Below are 16236 nucleotides of genomic sequence, written 5' to 3'. Positions count from 1 at the left end.
AGCAGCAGTTTTCCACAATGTTTGTGGAAGCCATTTTGCACAGATGGCTCATGTCACACAATCTTCACAAATGAGATAACTTACATAAAACCGTAAGAGCGATAGCCCCGGAAAACACAGGTTCCTCTCACACAGTGAGGAAAGGGACAAAAAAAAAAAAAGCCATTTCTCATCCTCTCCTGAGAAGATGGGGCAAACAGTGCCCAAAAATGTGTTCCAGTGACGTTCAAAAGTAACTTCTGGAAATAACTAAAACATATTACTTTATATATGAAACGTAATTGGTTACAACACGACTTCTGTTGTAACGGAGAACGCTTTCTACTTACTTTCAGAACTTGAAAGAATTTTGAAGGGCAGCCTAATAGGTTTTTAAGGACACTTCACGTCGTCTCAGCCATCCTGCATAGAGAAATACTTTCTGTATTGTCTTTTGGACAGGATTTTCAAGGTGCCAGAATCGCCCACAAGAGGGAACCAGAGAATATTTCTCCGTATTCTTTTGGACGTGTCAGTAAGGCCGACACACTGTGCCAACAAGCAGGAGGCGTGCACCTGTGGAGCAGTGATAAAGCTCACGAGGCGCTCTTCTGCTCAAAGTATACAGTCACACGAGTTCCCTTTTACAAGGGCAGCCCCCAAACCAGAACCGTGCGTGGGTCCTCTCGTCGGGTCTGTTGATTCATTCGGGTGTTTGGAACATGCCCTGCCACCGTCTGGAGTGACCAGTGTCCCCGTCAGCTCAGTTTACGCCCTAGATCCAAATCAGTTTCTGCACCTCTCTTCGGCTTGCAGTGGAGAATCAAAATAGCCCTATGATTTTTTTGTTGGTTTGTTTTCGCACGTAGGTACATGAAATTCGGTGTCATGACAGATCCTATCAAGGGGCGCCAACGAGACACATTTCATACGTCTAGCTACAGGGGGTTGCATAAGAGGCCTCTTTAAATTTCGCTCTTGGTTTATTTTCTTGTGGTTTATTTTCAGATATGCCGAAGCACAACGTCACAGGCCGTGGGACAGAGTGGCCCGCAAGGTAGACCGGTCCGGATCCGTCTGCCCTTTGCTCAGGTAGAGAGTCGCTTTGGGGAGTTCCACACCCCCTTGGACATGATCAATAAACTGGAGAAGGACCAGGACATGAAAGCTGACAAAATCAAGGGTTTTCTGGTCGGTCTAAGAGTAGACAAGCAGACAGGACTTCGGCAAGGTTTGGAAACATTCATTTTTTTCAATCGCATTTCCCAGAATTCCCCCCTTCGCCTGAAAAATTGGGCGTGGTCCCCAAAAGTAGCTTCACCATGCCCCTCCTGTGGTGAGGGGCATGGTGGCAGGCCAGCATGGAGGGCCCCCCAACGTCTCCTGCCACCCTAGCAGCCTCCTCCTCCAAAGCCCTGTTGTGGATTCAGCATGGCAGCTGCCACCGAAAGAACGGGCCACGGCTAGGATAAGCATGTGAAGGAGAAGGGGAGGTGATCCATGGGTGTCATGGATGGGGGCAGAAGCTGAGCTAAGAACTTCTAACTTAGATGGCAGTGGTATCCAGACACCTGTCAAGACGGTTCAGCAATACTTTGACCAGTTCAGAATCCAGCCTTCTGATCCCTCGATCACACAGCGATGCCATGCCAAAGCATAAATTACCATGTTTTTACATGTATAAGACCCCCCCACACACACTTTTCTAACCCAAAATTAAGAAATCTAAGTGGGGCTTAGCAAGTGGAGGGGAAGACAGGGATCAAAGCGCTGCAGGATCACTTTGATCCCTGCTTTCCCCTCCACTTATTTTTGTTCTTTCCTCAGCTTACTTCCGTATATAAGACGACCCTCAATTTTTGGTAGTCTTATACATGGAAAAATACGGTAAATGGAGAGGTCTCTTGAGGAACAACAGCAGGCCCTAAGGAGACTCCAGAACCTGCCACCGAAACATCAACATCAACCCGCTGTCTGTCACAAAACCACTGCTGTCTAGAAGAGAAATGCAGCATTGCTCAGCTTCGGGAGATATTCCTGTGAGGTTGCTCATATCGTTCGGCACAAACCCCCAAACGTGCTGCCCCCAATAAACACCATTGTCTTTTCCTTTGAGCAGCCTCTGGTATTCCAGAGTGAATGTCACTTTCAGCCCATGGATGAGAACCTCTCGTGCGCATCTTAAGGGGCTCTCTGGCCCATCCTTGACCAGAACACCTCCTTCTCCCAAGCTCTTGGTGGGAGGGAGACCCATAGCTGTCTACAGACAACCCCCCCCCGCCAACCTCAAGCAAAGGCTAGCACACAAAAAGGGCCACAAAACAGCAACAGGGACAGGGGGACTGAACCTTTGCCACAGACCCAGACGCCAACTCTGCCCCCACATCTCTTCTGGCGACACACTTACAGGGCCTAACAATGACACACACAACAATGTCAAGGGCATCTTCACCTGCTCCCCTGCGAGTGGGATCTGCGCCCTCTTTTGCCAACAGTTTCCCTCTGCTCTCTGCCGAGGACAAGCAGACAATCTTTACATAAATGGATCAATGAACACAAATCGGACACCAGAAACCACAACACATAGGAATCTGTCTCCAACCCTTTCGATCTACCAGGACACTCTGCAGAAGATACGAAAGTGGCTATTTTGGAAAAGAAACACTACAGATCGAGAAAACAGAGGGAAACGACTGAGATAAACTTTATATGCATGATGGATACCCATATAAATGGACTGAACATATAAGCCTAGGTTTCATCAGTCATTGCCAAATGTAGCACTTCTGCTGTGATCTACAGTTACTTTCCTTCAGAACTACCAGATCCATCTTTCATTACAAGGCTCAAAAGTAAAAACCATTAATATTCCCTATACTAACACACATGATTCCACTGCCATCTTCTTTTACATTTATTTATATATTTTGTCTCCTCACCTTTTCCTCCCCTCTTGGATTTTTGACTGATACCCTTTATTCCCCTTAATGCTCAAAGCTGGTCTTCACAATACCACCAACCCTCCCTTTCTCTCTGTTTTACTCCTGGCCTGATTGTCTGTTTTCAGTCTCCTGTGGGAATGTTTACAATAGAACTTAATAGGCCACAAATGACTGCATGTGAGATGTAGCCATGCACCCAAGACTCTTAAAGCCAAAGAATTTTTGGAATGTTTTACTTGTGATTTCAGTATTTCATTCTGCATTTCATTGTTTCCCATATGTCTGACAAAGCGGACATGATCCACGAAAGCTCACATTAAAATATAACACTTAGTCTTTAAGGTGTCGCATGTCCCCCCCCTCCCGCTTTTATTTGTTTCTTTGGATTTTTCCTGATGTGCTTGCAAGGCTAACACGGCAACCTCTTCTAAAACTGTGAGTGGGATGTGTAAAAGTGAAGTATATGAAGGCCATTGTGCAGGAGATGGCGCATGTCCTTTAGCGTTCCAGGGGCCAGGCTGGAAGGGGTGGGAAATTACAGGCAAGCTCATGTCAGGTGGAGAAATGTTGCTAACACTTAAGAACTGCACTTGGGCATCGTTCTGGCCAAATCCAAAATCAGCCTGATTCAAGTAGATTTGGCGAGCTTCTCAATTCAAAGCAGAACGGGCAGATTTGGTTCCAGGACACAGTGACAACTCTTCAGTTATCCAGTGCCCCAAATGTCTAAAACAATAAAAGGGGGGGGTGAAGCTGTGGAACAGAAGCCAGACCCCAGAAAGAGAGGAGGTGGATCAAGCAATGAGGAGGGAAGGAAGAAGGCTTTGCTTGGTGGTGGCCGTCAAAGGCCAGAGGAATTTAGCTTTCCACGGAGCAAGCTTTCAAGCTGACTGTTATGCAAGCCTCTGACGTTTGGCGCTTTCACGCCCCCATATCAGATCCGGCTTCACAAATGCTGTGCCCCCCGTGCAAAGCGCTGATTCGGGTCTGCAGCACAAACCAAATTGAGTGGGACTGAGATCATCACAACCCCATGCACACCTAGAAGATGCTCACACACGGCCCCTCTCCATGGAGGCTTTTTGGAGCCTCCATATCACAGAGTAAATGTATTTTGAGGGAGAGATGTCCCTTCCGTCCTCAAGAGTAAATCCTCAACCCCACCCCTTCTCTGTATCCTGCAGTTCAGCAGTGGCTAGGATTCATCTTGACCACTGTGTCTAGCTCTGGACGCCGTACATTAAGAAGGATGCCAGCAAACGAGAGCAAGTTCAGAGGAAGACAACAGGGATGATGATCAGGGGGCTGGAAACCAAGCCCTGGGAGGAAAGAATTGGGCATGTTTAGCCTTGAGAAAATAAGACCGAGGGGAGATAAGATAGTTCCAACACTTGAAAGGCTGTCATTCAGAGTAAAGGCAGGATCTGCTCTCAAATATCCCTGAGTGCAGGACAAGCAACAATGGGCTCAAGTTGCAGGAAGCCAGATTTCGGCAGAATATGAGGAAAACCTTCTTAACTGCTAGAGCAGTACGACAAGGGAACCCATGACTTCAGGAGGTGGTGAGCGCTCCAACGCTGGAGGCATCCAAGAGAAAATCGGACCACCCTCTGCTTTGATTTGGACTCTTGCCTTGAGCAGGGGGTTGGACTTGATGGCCTTTGAGGCCCCTTCCAACTCCAGGATTCTGTATTGTATAATTAGGTGCAAACACTGACAAAGGAGAATCTCCCACGCGGCTCGGGTCATCAAGCGGCAGGACTTAGAGCTCCTTTTGCTGGCACGCAGCTGCGATCTGCTGCCAGGCTGCCCTGTTTATATCTATCAGAAGAACATTTGTCAAAGAAGCAGAAATATTGGGTGTTTCCCCTGCCAAGCGCTGCTCATTTTGACAGAAACATTTCGATTCTGCCAGCCCCCACACAATATGGGGAAGGAGGGAATTAAAAGCAGGCAGGGGCCAATATCGTCCATGATATCACACGAGAAGCCTTCTCCCTCAATGATGTTTGATAGCTTCTCATAAATGCTTTAAAAGCCAAGGTTACAGCGCCTGCTGCATAACTTCATCGCCTCTCTTTCTGGCCTGCGGAGGCGCCCGAGTGCCCTGTACGTTGAATTTCCATGTGCATCATTGTGGTTATTATTCCTGCTCTTCTCTGCAAACCATCTCGAATCAGTGGAACAAAGTGGCAGGCCAGCTCTGAGGCAGGCCGCACCCCACAATGCAGGCGCCGGGATTTCTTCCATAGCTTGACTCGTTATAAGCAGCCACAGAGAAACCAGTGCAAACCAGGAGCACGAAATCTTCACGCAGACTGGTCTGGGAGGTGTGGATGAAAAATTTAACAGGCTTCTCCCTCCTTTCGGGCACAAGCACGAAGATCTGGGGGCCTTTTTTCATATCTGTTATTTTCTTTTTTTAAAAAAGGAAAATAATTGGCAGGAAAAAGTTTGTGTAGCGATGAACATGAATCAGGGGAAATGGCAGTTCATTTTGATTCCTGGTTTGTCGAGGTCGAAAAATCACAAATTGTGGAATTTATGAATTTTTTTTCTGATGAATCAATCTGTCAATATATTTATTTTTTACTTTAAATCCCTATAAAACAGCTCTCTAAGCACTGAGAGACACCAAATTAATCAGGAAGATTCCCCTGACTCTCTTCTACAAGTCCTGCTAGTTTGGAAAATTTCGGGTTTCAGATGTCTAACTTATACACCCACATCTAACTTATACACCTGCATTCCCCCAGGAAAGTGCCCCTTACCAGCTGGCTTGGGGAAACCCGATTTTCACCCAGCTTGGGTGGACTGTAGGGGAGAGTCCCTGGAAGCTTCTCTACGATTTTGGTGTCTCAGTCTAGGGTACCTTGAGGGCCATTTTATAGCCAATCAAAATTAGCTAAAAAGTCATTGATTTATATTCATCAGGAGCATTGATTCATATGACTACAAATCGATGAATTAGCGATTTTTTTATTTTACAAATTTGGTGATTTTTTTTTTAAAATTCATGCCCATCTCTATTTCTGTGGCTTCTCCACACTGGCCTTGAGACCCACCTAAATCGGGAGGATCCAGAAACTGCCATTTAATGCCCTCTTGTTTTTTCCCCCTTGCTTGATTTTTTTTTTCGTTTACATTCAAAAGATATTTAAACTATCTTGCCTGGGTGGTGCTTTAGAAAATCTTTCATGCATGTAGCAAGCGATCTAACCCAGGGAGTGGGTTTTGACAAGACATCCTGCTTGTCCCCCTGCTTTCTTTCCCTAGATTTTTCTCAGTAAAAAGCAAAGCAGCTCACCCGAGATGACAGACAGATGCGGTTTTCACATCCAAGCGGCCTAAAAGAACAAGATTTTGACTTTTATTTGCTTGACAAAGGACTCTGATTGAGAGAAAAGATGCGAAACCAAAGCCCTCCGGCCAGGATTGTTATTGCTTTTGAGTTCATTGACTCATCACAACCGACCGAGGCAGCCAATTTCCCAGACATGAGGACACCAGCTCCCAGGGCGGGAATTCTAGAAGGCACTCGGATAGCTTGCTCGCCCAGGCCTCGGCTTGGCAAAGCAGAGCTGACTGTCTGTCACAAAGGGCAAACAGGATTTGAGGGCGAGGGAATCAAAATGATGAAGGATGGCAGCACCAGAAGATCAAGGAAGAGCAGGGGCTGGGAAATAAACCACGACTGCCGTGTGATCTCCTGTCCTCCTCTCTTCGGCACGAGTTACGCCTCCCCTTGAGTCCTGGGTCCAGTTCTGGACACCACCCTTCAAGAAGGAGGCCAACAAATTAGAACAAATTCAGAGAAGAGCAAAAAGGAGGATGTTCAGGGGGCTGGAAACCAAGCCGTCGGAGGAAAGACGGAAGGAACTGGGCCCGTTTAGCCTGGAGAAAAGACGACGGAGGGGAGAGAGGACAGCACTCTTCAAAGATGTCCTACTGATGAAGGGCAGGATCTGTTCTCCATCATCCCAGAATCCAGGAGACACAAAGATGGGCTCAGGTTACAAGAAGCCAGATTGAGGCTGAATAGCAGGAAAAACTTCCTAACTGTTAGAGCAGTACAACAACAGAATCAGTGCCCTCGGGAGATAGTGAGCATTCCAACGCTGGAGGCATTCCAGAAAAAAAAAAGGACCACCTTCTGTCCGATCTGCTTTGACTGAGCAGGGGGTTGAACTCAATGAGGCCCCTTCCAACTCCATGATTCCAGGATTCTATGACTATGGGCTCAAGAAAACTGGAGGGCCTCCTTCTGGAATCCATGTCTAGAAGAAACAATTCTCACGATGCTATAAAACAGGGGTTATTACCTTTTCAAAGTCTGACAAGCACCTTCTTCAAGGAGTTTAAAAGAAATACAACCAGCCAGGAAGCTGGTTTTCAGACTCTTAAATAAGTTAGCTACATCTAGGAGTGTTCCTTGAATCCCACTGAAGAAAGCCAGAGCACATTGGGCTTTTAAATGCCAATAAATACCCTGTTTCCCAAAAAACAAGACCTAATCTGAAAATAAGCCCTAGTATGATTTTTCAGGATGCTTGTCATATAAGCCCTCCCCCCAAAAAATAAGCCCCAGTTAAGTGAAACGCCACCCTCCACCCTTGTGCAGCAACCAGAAGAAGATGACAGGACTGCATTTGAATAAATGTAATTGGTTGTACATGGGGAAAAAATAAAACATCCCCTGAAAATCAGCCCTACTGTGTTTTATTTTTTATTTTTAATTTTTTTGGAGGAAAAATTAATATAAGACCCTGTCTTATTTTCGGGGAAACACGGTATATGTTTCATAGCATCCTGAAACATTTTATTTCTGTACGTGGGTACTGGTGCAAACAAAACAAATATTTGAGAACTCATTTTGCTACCTGGGTATAGTCAGCTAGAATTCTGTGTGTATTGGTGGGGTGTGGGTGTTTCCCATACAAAATCTAAGTGGGTGCAGAACTCCATAAAAGAAAGCAGAGTTAAGGGAATGGGGCAAGATTGGGCAGAAAGGGTGAAATAAGTGTGACTCTCCAGCTTTTTAGATCCAGAAAGGCCACGTTGTACTGAAACAGATCACTCACTCATCTAGGTCGGTAGCACCAACTCTTCATTGTTTTCAGCAGGTGACTTTGCCTTCCCATACTATGAGGTTGCTAGTATTCTGGCCATGCCCCATCCCAATATTTACCAGACCTGAACCTGCTCAGCTTCTGAAAACAAGGAGTTAGTCCTACCATAGATGGACACAGTTTGCCCACCCCTGTACTTTAGGGAACGAGCAAGGAGTTACTGTCCGCTAAATATCAGCAAGATCTATTCCTGGTGGGGAGAGATTCTGTACCTCATTTATTGAGGCATTTCTCCAACCTGGTTGCCATCAGTCCTCCAGGGAGGACTAGAAAAAGGACCTAGAAAAGTTTTTGGACTCCTAGAATCTGAGTTTTGCCAAAAAAAATTAAAAAAGAATTTCCCCCAGGTTCTCTGCATCCCCGGGGGGGGGGGAGAGGCTTTTTGTGCCTTAAAGGGCTGGTAGGGAATCTGGAAGCTGGCTGGGTAGCTCAGTGAGTTGGAGTAACTGGCTACGGAGCCCAAGGTCGGGGGTTTGATTCCCCGCGGTGCCTCTTGTGAGAAGAGCCAGCCTGGGTAGCCTTGGGCCAGCCTGCACAGCCTCACAGCGCCCCCAGAGGAAGGAAAGGGTAAAGCACTCCAAAGTATTCTCTCCCTGGAAAAACTCTGAAAAGGGGTTGCCATAAATCAAAATTGACTAGCCGGCACATGGTTATTATTAGAGGGAACTTGGAGCAGGAGCAGGAGCAGGGCGGAGTGTTTGAACTTGAACAATAACTCTCTCCCCTACTTCTTACAGGAGAATTTCTGACGAACACCTCCAAAGCGGTGTCAGGATGGTTTGGAATAGTTGTTCCCTTCTGCTCCTGATCAGCATTTGACAGAGGAAGACAAGAAAAGATGAAAGCTGTACTGCGTATGGAGGTGAAAGCCGTTGTCCACCGACATCAGCCCCACAGTTCTTAAAACAAGGACAGGGCCGTGCTTTGGCTCCCAGCCATCCAGCTAGAAAACCCAGAGGGAAACCTTTCTTTCGCAAGAACCATAGAAGGTCGTAGAGATGGAACTGTTCTTTGGTCTCGGAGCACCTCAGCCCAGTCACCTCGGTTGGGATTAATCCATGGATCCGTTTCCATCCATTTGATTTCCACCTCCTCTGTCTCCACCGGGCATCTTGAGCCCGGCGCCCCCATGGGCGGCCACTTCTCTCTTGGCTGGCCGCAGAGCTCAGGAATCGAACCCACAGCCCTCCGCTTAATCGCTGAGGCTCTTCCCTCCTCTGAGATGGGATAAGTTCTCAACAAGGGAGGACCTCTGAACCTGGATCGCAACCTTTCAGACTGAAAATTGGGATTGCCCAGCAGAATATTTTCCCTGGAGCTTGGAAATAACGGTGGGATCAACAGCGTTACTGCCCTTAACACACTGGAAACTTTTAAGAAATAAACAAGGGTTGTAACACTGTTATTTTCACAATGGAGCATAACAACATGTCAAGTGGCACCGTCTTCCCCCTCAATGGCCTTGAGGGATGGGGACCAGCCCCCCCATGAAAAAGGGGGAGAGTCAGTCATGTCCCCCCAAAAGAAAGGACATTTTTGGTTGGAACATTCCAAGACCCATGAAAGAGATCTTACCAACCTACTACTCTTAAATAAGTCACTTTTTTTTTTTTTTTTTTGCAAAACAGAGAACTTATACTAATGTCCGACTTTCTAAAGGCAAGCTCTGTTTCAGACTTTCAAGAGATACAGAAACCAGCATCTCGCGGACAAAGTCAAGGACAGAACCTTATCCCTGAAATGCTAGCTTTCTGCCTGCGGGGAACTTCTCAGTAGAGGAGGTTTCCCCGCCTGAAATTTGAAGAGATATTGTCAAGACACAAATTCTCTGTGAGAATGAGGCCAACTCTTGACAGCAGAGGCTAAGAGAACTCAAACGTTCTCGGACTCCAACTCCCATCAGCCCCCATCACAAGGGCTGACGGGCAAGGATGATAGGAGATGCAGTCTGAAATCAAATAGAAAACCACAATTTCTGGCACACCGGGTGCCCTGGTTGTTTTCCCCTTTCACAAAGACAAATGACGATTTACACCACCCCGTTTCACCTCTTCCGCAGAGAAGGCAGTTTCTGTTTTATATCTTTCTTTAGGGCATGAATCACCTCAGCCTTCAGCTGGGGAGAGAAGAAGGGAAAAACAATAATCATGCATCCTGGGATTAAAAATAGTGCAGCCGCAGAAGTGAAAACCAAACAGGCTGCAAATTGGGAGCGTTGCCGCTTCTCCTCCTCCTCCTCCTGGCGAAGTAAAAAGAGGCTGAGGAGGAGGTGAGAGGGCGGAGGGATAGCAGAAGAAACGGCATCTGGTCCTGGGGGTGGGTGGGGGGGAAGGAGGGCAAACAGATTCCTTCCGAAGGATGGCTTTGAGCCATTAAAAAAAATGCAACACCCCCCCCACACACAAAAAACAAAACACACACAAGATTTTTTAGAAAAACAGCAGCAGAACAGCCGGTGGTAGATTTTGGAAGAACCAAGGAAAGCGAGCAGGTGCCAGGGAGAAATAGGTAAGATGCAGAGTCCTTTGCTCACTCGCTTTTCCACTACAAACCCCACCATCCCCAGCCAACATAGGCACAGCCAGGATAAGCCACACAGAAGCCACACAAGGCGAGACAGGCAAAGGGGAACGGATGTGTCCAGGCCGTGGAAGTCATACATCAGTGGTTCTTAACCTTGGGTTACTCAGGTGTTTTTGAACTGCAACTCCCAGAAACCCCGCCCAGCATAACTGGTGGTGAAGGCTTCTGGGAGTTGCAGTCCAAAAACACCTGGGTAACCCAAGGTTAAGAACCTCTGTCCTAAATCACAAAAGGAACGGGATGACCCCTCGCTCTTGTCCCTTCTGGGAAGACAAGGCTCTGTTTCAAAGGTCCATTTCAAAAAGATCAGAAATTAAATGACTTGATCGGTGTTCACCGGTAACGTTTCCCCAGCCATGCTAAATCATGGCTTTTAAAGAGCATTTAAAGGTATTTTTGAGGCATTTTGAAAAGAAGGTTTTCGGTCTGGGGGCCTTCTCTTATCAACCCCACTCTTTTTTTTCCCTCCAAAAAAGAGAAAAGTTACAAAAGTAAGAAGCAGGGCAATAGGGACGGAAATCTTGTTTCATTTGTGCAACGTGATCGGAACTCTTGTGATTTTTCTCTCTCTTTTTAAGCCTTTGAGGGGACTCATTTTTGCAAACAAAACAAACCGTAGAGTTTCTGCCCAGAAAAAAAAAACCAACTAAATTTTTCACAAATACAAGCCAGAATCTTATTTGGGTTTTTACATATGTGTAAGCAAAAATGGAGGTTGGGGCGGCTAATTGAAGCAAAATAACAAGGTGTAGGTTGTGCACTTGGTTTGTGTACCTCGTCACTGGATCTGTATATCAGTAGCCATTCAACCAGGCATCTTGCTAATTTAGCCTCAATTAGCCGCTGTGACTTCCACGCCATTGCTTCCATGTACGTCAAATCCAATGAGATTCTGCAACCAAAATTCTGGGTGCAAAACCTGAGGGTTGGTGTTTATTTGTTTTGGGGTTTTTTTGGGGGGTGCAAAAACCACACTGTTTAGCAAATACGCTTGGGGAGCAAGTGCTGGCTTGTTGCTTTATTCTGCAGGGCTGGAACCTCCTGCCTGCAGCCGACGTGCTTGTCAACAGGGGTGTCTCAGTCTATAAAGACAGCTTTTTCACCAAAGATGAGTCCCTCGACAAGCATTTCTTACACCCTTACAGTCGAGAAGTCAGGTTCAAGGTTTTGACAGTGACCTACAAAGCCCTCCACGGTTCGAGATCCTGTTCCTTGTCGGAGTGTGTTTTCCCGAGATCATCCGCCCACCCCACCCGATCCTCCCACGCAATGCTCTTCTGGGAAGCCACTCCGAAGGAAGACAGAAAAATCGTCTGCACGAATCAGCAGTTGCTTTGGGGGAACCGGCTCCTGGTTGAGCTGCACCCGGGCCCCATCCCTTATCCCACTGAAGACGTGGCCCTTTCGAGAGGCTTGCGAATGCACCCTTAAGGGACTTTCCCCTGCCTTCGGCCTGTCGCTTGTAACATGTCTATTTCGTGCTGTTTGTGGTTTGAAGCCACTTAACACGGTTGGTTTGGTTTATTTTATTTATTTATTTATTTATTTTGCTTTTATCATGGCCATTTGTCACGTTTTATGATGTGATTATATATTATAAATATTAAAATATATATAATATTTCTAATTTGTAATTTCTCTTTAGCGCTATGCACGAATGGGGTGGTATATAAATGAAATAAATAAATACATGCGCCATGTGGCAAATCACATTTTCAAGATTGTGACAAATCACCTCTACGGGTTACTTTGCAAAGACGTCAACGGTACTTTTAAAAACTTCCCAAACTCCTTGGGCTAAACCCCATACTGTATCCTAGATGGGAAGAAACAGAAAGAATGGGGGTGTGTGTTTCCCTAAAAGGCTCCAGAGGGCGCCGTCAAGAGACGATGATCATAGAGTTCGAAGCACAAACTGGCAGTCTCCATGCCTAAGGCAGAAGTTATGCACTTAGGATCTGGTGCCCCCTACAGGCACAGGAGGGGAAGGCCAGGAGCTGCATCAACCTCTGGGAGAATCATACAGGTGTGGCACTGCTGGCAACTTGATGGGGAGATGCTTCACCTTCATCTCAGAGAGTACACCTTGCAAGGCTGCTGCAGCAAGAGACACACATCACAAACCTTGGGGGCTCAAGCCCCAGCAGACAGAGCGACCGACTCAATACAAATGAAAGAAATAAGGACTCACTTCATCTTCAAGCCAGCCAGCATGGTTTTGTCAATCCTGGAAAAGAGAAGGAAAAGAAGAACTATTAAGCAAACAGAGGCGCTTCTGATCACTGTTATCAGCTTTCATGAGTGTCCAGTTTTTCTTAGGCAGGCAGAGATTATTTATTATTTCTCTTATTTATAGGCCAGTTTTCTCCTGGTAAGGGGACTCAAAAGAATAAAATTAAAAACCCAGTAAGATATACACTGAAAACAACAAACTGTAACACTGCTTAAAATACACTGACTAGTTGAAAATGTGGAAAACATAGAGACGATCTTAACTCAAAAATGGAATTCAGGGACTGTAACGCAGGTGAGTCTTCGCCTGTCGACAGAAGGATAACGGGGGGGGGGAATACATCCCATAAACTGGGACCCTGTCCCATGTCTCCCTCAGCCGTGCCCGGGCTGGCCATGGGACCGAGAGGAGGGCCTCCTCTGAGCATCTTAAACACCGAGAAGGCCCCTATGGGGAGAGACGGTCCTTCAGGTAGCCTGGATCCGGGCCCTTCTACTTGTCCTGCATTCAACGCCAAAGACAGAGTATCATAAACATCTTAATTTTTAAAAAAGAATAAGAAGGAAAGCATTCAATGCTGTGGAGATCAGCTTGAAAACTTATGGATAGAGTCCTCCCCTTTCATCATAACTGAGCAATGGAGGCATTTTCCAGATGGGGTGCTTTTCCTACCCCCTGCTCTGTCATTAAGTGCAAAAAACAAACAAACCCAAAGTCCATAGTTTCCCAAGGTTTGCATCAAAACCAGGTCTGCTCACAAACCAGACTAGAGGGGATATAGCACTCATCTGCAAGCCGGAGAGCTTTTCACGGGGCAGGGGGGAGAGGGAAGCCTCCACACGTGTGGAGCAGCGCCTTGCGCCCACTGGTCCCGTGCCAACCTCAGTGAGATTTCTCCATCAAAGGGAGATCCAGAATTGAAAGCTTCCCAATGGAGAAGAATGTAGTTTCCCACTGAGAGTTTTCCCCCTGCAGACATACGCGGCAAATGGGCAGCGTGGTGGGGCTAAGCTACATTCTGGGAACAAACCAATACAAAAAATAAAGCAAGGGTTTGGGGTTAGGGTGAAATAGCTCTAAAAATCTATAAGGGGAAAAGTAGCATAGAGTAAATATGAGGGAAACATTGTTTGGGTGTAAGGGAAATTTCAGTTGTGGTCCGGGCTTTTTGGGGAGCTTAAAGGTTCTACAAATACACCCTTATCTGGAAAAAAAATGCCATGCCATACCCTATGAACTGCCCTGCCTTGAGGTGGCCAGCTCACGCTTTGCATTAAGAGGCCCACAGCCTCAGAAGCGAAAGAGCTCTTTTACAAATTTTATTACAAGAGAATAACAAAAAAATGGGGAAAAGCAAGTTATATACAGTAGAAATTTGTCAAGATAACGCACAATATAAAACGAAACAAAAATGCACACGTAACTTACATCAACTCAACAAACATGTCTCAGTTTGTGTACTGATCTCTGGAACCAACCCAAGGATTATCATGCCCCTAACCCTTTCCAAAGAGACATTATTTCACATTTGAGTATTCACCTTTCCCCTTTCCATATTACAAAAATCCAACAACAACAACATCAATAATCTTGCCATATAGCTCAACAATGTTATTCTCCTTCAAAATCCCTTTTCTAACCTTATCTCACACATCAACTTATCCTTAATTGCTAATTCACTTCACTGAAACATATAACTTTGTTGTTTAGTCATTAAGTCATGTCCGACTCTTTGTGACCCCATGGAGCAGAGCCCACCGGGCCCTCCTGTCTTCCACTGCCTCCCAGAGTTTAGTCAAATTCATGTTGGTAGCTTCAGCGACACTCTCCATCCATCTCGTCCTCTGTTGTCCCCTTCTCCTCCTGTCCTCACACTTTCCCAACATCAGGGTCTTTTCCAGGGAGTCTTCTCTTCTCATGAGAATATTTAGATTCCCCATTTTTCGTGATCACTAATCTGGCTGCCGTCACCATATTCGCAATTAATTCTTTTTTTGCCCAACCGCGCTGCTCTTTGCTATTAACTAGATAATAATGCAATTTTGAGCGAGACTCCAAGTGTGGTTTTCCAATTCCCCCCTTTTCTTTAAATACCAACTTCCAAAATTGCAAAAGGGATTCACACTTCCACCACAGATGGAAATGAATACCTCCATGCTGACCACACGTTCCATATAATATAGCAAGACAATCTTCTCTCACTTCCATTCATTTTTCTCCATACATCTATTAGGTCCATTTTACTTATCATTTGTCTGATATTCTAAATTTGTTTCTTTCTCTTTTTTGTCCTTTAGAAGAGTTAGATGTATTCATTTCATTATCCATCACTCTATTAAAATCTCCTGCCATGACAGCAAGCAACTCCGAGGACCAGCAGCCACCGCGTCCATGAGTTTGTCGGATCTTTTTAAAAAAAGCTCTCAACATTGATGGCCACTGCCACATCTTGGAGGGAAAGGTCGCCGAGTTCAGCCACAGGATGAGCAGGCCTTTCAACACGTTTCAAAGTCTGCAGCCCTTTGACTTCGATCCCAAGATTCCAGCCCTCATGGTTCCCATGACATGGGAAGACTGAATTGAACTGGGGAGATCTGTGGAGGGGCCAGCCCACCCCAACCCCCATTCATGCTCTTTGCTCAGCCCCGTGGGTCCCCTCAGAGATGTACGCGTCCCCTCAGTCAGTGTGTTTTTATACATCTGTCTGACTCCAGAGGCAGTGTATTTGCCTAGTTTTAAATAAACAGCCATTTTAAAATATTGTTTTACGGCAGAGTTCAGCAGAAAGCCAAACTGAATCTCAACGTTGTGGTCAATCAGAAAGAATTTCGGACTTCCAGTTATTGAACAGTGATGATGGTGATGATGAGCTGTCAAGTCAGTCCTAACTTATGGCGACCCTTTTCCAGGGAATACTCAGAAATGGTTTACCCATCTCTTCTTCTGGGACTCTGGCTGTACTTGCAGGAGGCCCAGTGGGGATTCGAACTCTGAACCTCTGGCTTCACAACCAGAGACCTAAACCACTGAGCTATCCAGCCAGCTGTTATTCTATTGTAATAACCATGTACTGTCCAGTCATTTCTGACTTCTAGTGATCCTTTTTCATGATTTTCCAGGTAGAGAATACTTGGAAGTGGTTGGCCATTCCCTTCTTCTCGGGGGGGGGGGGGATCCCTGGGACTGTGCAGCTTGCCCAAGGCCATCCAGGCTGGCTATTCTTCCAGGAGGCACCGGGAGGATTCAAACTCCCAACCTCTGGCTCTGCAGCCAAAGACCTAAACCACTAGCAAATATAAAAGGACTCTTCTTCTGTCTTTGATTATGGCACAGAAATGGTGCAAGCTGGAAGATAAACAATACCATTTTT

At 46.1% G+C, this 16236-nt stretch overlaps 1 protein-coding gene across 8 annotated transcripts in view; it reads right to left on the bottom strand.

Annotated features, from left to right (window-relative positions):
* Window positions 1-16236, bottom strand: part of RAP1GAP2 (RAP1 GTPase activating protein 2) — a 223874-nt gene that overhangs the window by 167804 nt on the left and 39834 nt on the right. For all 8 annotated transcript variants that reach the window (XM_078379365.1, XM_072978234.2, XM_072978233.2 and 5 more), the window contains exon 2: window positions 12825-12860. Coding sequence is in view for 5 of the 8 variants with exons in the window: in XM_072978231.2 (XP_072834332.2) it covers window positions 12825-12860 (36 nt within the window). In the remaining 3 variants the exon portion in view is untranslated. The remainder of the gene's footprint in view (window positions 1-12824; window positions 12861-16236) is intronic.

The sequence above is a fragment of the Pogona vitticeps genome, chromosome 7, assembly GCF_051106095.1.
Source record: "Pogona vitticeps strain Pit_001003342236 chromosome 7, PviZW2.1, whole genome shotgun sequence".
NCBI lineage: Eukaryota > Metazoa > Chordata > Lepidosauria > Squamata > Agamidae > Pogona > Pogona vitticeps.
The sequence above is the reverse complement of the archived record's forward strand: the minus strand, read 5'-3'. Positions and strand labels throughout refer to the sequence as shown.